General features: G+C 47.1%; 1 protein-coding gene across 1 annotated transcript in view; it reads right to left on the minus strand.

Moving 5' to 3' along the window:
• Positions 1 to 4,889, minus strand: part of LOC113490684 (spindle and kinetochore-associated protein 1-like) — a 10,487-nt gene extending 5,598 nt beyond the window's left edge. Inside the window, exons 1-3 of the mRNA XM_026867246.1 lie at positions 4,134 to 4,889; positions 3,291 to 3,415; positions 2,507 to 2,598 (exon numbers count right to left, since the gene is read on the minus strand). Of these exons, the coding sequence (XP_026723047.1) occupies positions 2,507 to 2,598; positions 3,291 to 3,415; positions 4,134 to 4,236 (320 nt within the window). The 5' untranslated portion in view covers positions 4,237 to 4,889. The remainder of the gene's footprint in view (positions 1 to 2,506; positions 2,599 to 3,290; positions 3,416 to 4,133) is intronic.
• Positions 4,890 to 5,076: the final 187 nt, after the last annotated feature.

Consider the following 5,076-nt stretch of genomic DNA (forward strand, 5'->3'; position numbering starts at 1 on the left):
AGAGAATCCCAGAATCATCTGGGTTGGAAAAGCCCTTGGAGCTCCTCCAGCCCAACCATGACCCTCATCCTGACCGTTCCCAACTCCCCCAGATCCCTCAGCGCTGGCTCAGCCCGACTCTTCAACCCCTCCAGGGATCCCGGGGACTCCCCCCTGCCCTGGGCAGCCCATTCCAACGCCCAACAGCCCCTTCTGCACAGAAATCCTTCCTCAGAGCCAGCCTGACCCTGCCCTGGGCAGCTTGAGGCCATTCCCTCGGGGCCTGGCGCTGGGGCCTTGGCTCCAGAGACTCATCCCCCCTCTCTGCCCCCTCCTGGCAGGGAGTTGCAGAGGGCCAGGAGGTCTCCCCTCAGCCTCCTCTTCTCCAGACTGAACCCCCCCAGTTCCCCCAGCCGCTCCCCAGCAGACCTGTGCTCCAGACCCTGCCCCAGCTCCGTTGCCCTTCTCTGCCCACGCTCGAGTCACTCAATGGCCTTTTTGGGGTGAGGGGCCCAAAACTGAACCCCCTCAGCGAGGGGCGGCCTCCCCAGTGCCGAGCCCAGGGCTCAGAATCCTTCCCTGTCTCTGTTGGCCAGGCTAGTGCTGAGATGCAAAGTCCTGTCGCACCAGCAGCCAGGCGCACACTCTGCTTTCTGCAGTCCTTACCTCATCACAGTCACTCAGCAGACAATTAGCACTCAGCTCCCCAAGCATTCAGGGATGTGGAGGAACAAAAATGGAGAAGGTTAACAGAGAAGGGTTTTTAGGAAGAGGAGTGAAGACCTGTTTCCAGTGATACAGATGGATTCTGACCAATTAGGGCCTGTTTTGCACTTTGATCCTCTGCTGCACAACACAGTGGACACCAGGAGTGCCAACATGGAGACAAAAGGAGAAAGCTTGCTTCAACAGACAGTATTAACATATAATCTCTTATTCCTCTGGAAAAACCCACACCACAAACTGACACCAACAAGACAGCAGCTGGGGGCTGGCAGAGCACAATCTGGAGAAAATTATTAGAAAAATCACCTAGTTTTACATGTGTGGTTCTCTCTAGAAAAGGAAGGACCGGCTAAAGCAGTATCACAGTGAACTTCTTGATCAAAAACAGGACAAGACTGGAAGGGAAACCAACATCCCAAGGAATCTGTCTGATATCAGAAGTGACAGAATCACTAAACAAGACTCATTTGCATCTAAACAATTTCCAAGAGGTAACATAAACTTAAGACAAAGCGGTTTCCTAAATTAAGAAAGTTAGGAAAGGAAGGCAGAGCCACCGGGATCATTTCTAAACAACTTCCATTCATACACACACACAAAATCCCCAATGTCTAGATTGAAAAGGAAATTGAAAAAAAGACATGACAACAAACTTTAGGAGACTATTTCCTAAATTGAGGGTTTATGTCTAAAAAAAAAAAAAAAAAAAAAAGCCTCTGCACAAGTGACCATTCTGCACAAACTATCAGCTAAGACTAGCCCAAGTGGCAATACCAGCAGTACCTACACAGATGAGAATATTGCTACACACTCTCTAAAACTACAGTTCATTTTTCTCTTCTGCAACCTTATTTCCACCTCCCTAACCTTTTACTTGGCTGGAATACGCCTGTAATGTTTTCAGCCTGGGGCTTGTCTGTCATTAAGAGCAAGACCAGGTAAAGCTGATATTCAGAACACGTGTTGGAAATACTGAATTCAAAGAGACTGACGTGCTGCCTTCTGCCAAGCTACAAGGGTGGAAACACATTCTGGGATCCCCAGATGTTAGACTTTAGAAGAGATCCCCTTCTGGCATACACTAACATCACTCAAAATTAAAAAGCAATTCCAACAAGCCAGAGAAAGAGCTGGCCACTCTGAGAAACCGCAGCAGAATTATAATGTCTTCGAAGCCTTCTGAGTAACAGCAGCCTGTTGTTTCACATACTTGTTCCTACTACTTTATTCTGAACAGCTTCTCAGCCCTCAAAGGCAGGTGGATGTCACTGCTAGCTAAAATAAATGCCAGGCTGCTGCAGAGAAAGGAGATTAAAACTATCACAACCGTAAGTCAAATCGCCACAGCAAGGTGATTGAGTTACAGGATTATTTTTTTTTTTTTTTTTTAAACAATGATATTTGGAAGGGCGGTGTTTAACTTCAGTTCTAGTGACCCAGCATTTGGCTCAGTCACCCACCCTTCAATCCTTAAGCACTGCAGCTATCAACTCAGTGTGTTTGCAATTCTCAAGGAATGCTCAGATTTATCAAAGACCTGGCTTTCTGCAATAATGTCACACCTGCCACTGGAAGCTTCCATCTGAACAACGTGGTATTTTATAGGTTTTTACCTGCAGGGTTTGTTAGGATGCTCGCAGGAGCAAACAATCAATAGCAAAGTCCACAATTAATACATGTAACAACCTCAGCTCCCCAAAACTCAGCGTTAATGTACAGTATAAAGGAGTGGAGTTGTGCAGGGCTGCAGCTGGATGCTGCTGGGAGCAGGGAGGTGTCTCTGTGCCCATGTACCACATACCAGCTCTGTGTTGGTTTTAGCAGACAGCGAGGAATATTTTCAATGAGGTGCCTTGCTTCCATTGCTTGGCTCTCTGCAGACTTCTGGAGCTCCTGAAATTAACGTTAGACTTGATCAGAAATCTTAAACTATTAACATCAACCAAGGAAAAATCAGCTTACCAGTAGGGCAATGCTAAAATAAATTTTTAGCTTTATTAAGAGGTGTTCTTTGCTCTCTCCGTTTCCCAAGAGCAAATAGTAAATCTCACAAAAACAAAATAGAAGAGCAAGAAAACATGAGCCTGTGTGTGTCAGGGCATCAAAGAAATCTGACAGGGCAAGCAGCAAATCTTTAGTGATGTACTCCAGCAGTATGGGCAGGGGAAAGGTGATGGTGGTGACAGCACACTGCAAGAAACTCCTCCACAGTCCCCAAAGAGCCCTTTCCCAAAAGACCTGAAGGCACTGCAAACACACCCCGAAACGACAGATAAATATTCTGATTAGATCACTTCCATAGCTATTGCAAGGGTGTAAAAACAGAACTGCTCTTTAGATCACAGTATCTATTGTGATAAAGCCATGCTTGCAATGTATAAAATGCTATTCTTCAAGGCTCAATGCTCACTATGCTGAGAGCTGCTTAATAAACTATCAGGAAGCCTGTTCTGCGTTGCAGTTCCACTTGTGAGCAGCCTCGTGCATCCAAACATATCACTTAGGATCTGGAAAAGAACAACTATGCACTTATCAGTGATTTGTTTGAATTTTTCAGTATTTTATGAACAGGAAAAAAAGATTACTTTTAGCAAATCATTCAGTTCTTTGTGATCCTTAACTTCCATTTCCATTTTATTCAGGAGATCTTTCACAAGAAGTATCTCGTGCTTTATTTCACCGAGCATGGATTTGAAGGATGGTTCTTCACCTGTCAAAGGGAGAATGTTAAGCCAAAAAACCCCCCAACTCCAAACCAAAATCCTATTTCTCTCCTCTCCACAAGCAGTGATTTTTGGCTCACTACGCTCCCCAGCCACCACATCTTCCCAGGAGAAGCAGCAATATTCACTAGTCAAACTGCCAACCTCCTACGCCAGCAGTTCCGCTTCAAACAGGAGGTTAGCCTAGATGACGCTCCCAACCATCCTGCGTAACCTCTCTTTGGGCCTAGGAAAGGAGAAGAGAGGAATCTAAAACATCTAAAGCGATTTCAGGACGTTGGTTTAAATAAGTTTGTTACCCCACGGCCTGTTTGGCATCGCAGCCAGGCACTCCTGGGATGCAAGGACAAGACGCCTGTGTAAACCTCCATCTGTGCCTTTGCACATTTTTGTAATTAGGCTTAATGTCCTCACCAAAATGGTTTTTCTTTTATTTGCAGCTTTCCTCACCACAGATATAGAATATAGGGTAGATTAACCGCCAGCCTTCAGGTCCCTCAGGGGGACACATCTCCACTGCACTCATATTCTCTGCTTGGCACCTAATTCCCTGATAAGGCTCCCATTTTGCCATCCTTGCTCACTTTGTTGTGGTTCTCTATAGTTTACTGGTTTCCACTTCACTTTACACTCTGTGTCTCGTTACAGCATCCCTCTTTTCTGCAAGGAGGTGCAAACCAAACCCCACTCCTAAATTTGCTTTACCTGCATTTCTTAACTGAAGAGTCCTTTTAACATCTGAAATCTTCGTGTTGATGTGAAGAGCTAAATCTTCCAGGTCTGAGGACGCCATCTCTGCCATTCTCATACTGGGGGGAAATAAAAAAGAACGTGGTAGTTTAAGACAGATCGAAGTTGCAAACACTAGGCACGCAAACAGAATTTTAAAGAGGACCCTCCTCTGTCAAAGAAGCAAAGGGAACTTAAATGAAGCAACAAATCTAAGAATCACCTTTTATTTTACTAAACTGAAAGCAGAAGAGGCAGCACAAAGTGACGGAGATGAGACAAAACAAAGCAATTTCCCCGAACTTCCGAGGTAAACACAGCATATCAGTGCAACAATTCCTCCTGAAACTGGCTGTCTTTATTATATTAAGGTCTTCCCTACGAAAGGAGTTAATTTACTCCTGTAAACAAGAAATACCTGGCCGACATGAACTAATTCTGTCAGGCTCTCGCAGGGAGATGACCCCTATGTAAAGAGGTGGGCGGTTCTTTAAGAAAAGAGCAGTAATTCAAAGAAAACGTGCGTTTGCTTTCTAGCAGATGGCGGAGGCGCAACAAGCAGCATTATGTCCCGGTAGCTCTCGTGTAAGTACACTCACGAACACCCTCGCAGAAAGTAATCGCTAAGAAAACATTGCTGCCGGGCATCTCCCCGCTCGCCCGGCACAAGCCCCCACGGAAGGCCCCGCCCGGCGGGCCCCTGTGCCGGCAGCGCCCGCACGGCTCCCCCTGACGGTCACCCGCCGCCGGCAAGGAGGCGCTCGGCTTCCAACTGCTACGAGCCTGCTGAAGCGGCTGCTGGAGAGGCCCCGCTTGCCGACCCCCGGCGAAAGAGCCACCACCGCGGCGGCGGCGGCCCCCGCCCGCCCTTTTACCTCACGCCCCGAGGCGAGTATCGCCTCCCCCCGGCCCGCGCTCC

This window comes from Athene cunicularia, unplaced genomic scaffold (assembly GCF_003259725.1).
Source record: "Athene cunicularia isolate RWA unplaced genomic scaffold, athCun1 SCF_20, whole genome shotgun sequence".
Classification (NCBI taxonomy): domain Eukaryota; kingdom Metazoa; phylum Chordata; class Aves; order Strigiformes; family Strigidae; genus Athene; species Athene cunicularia.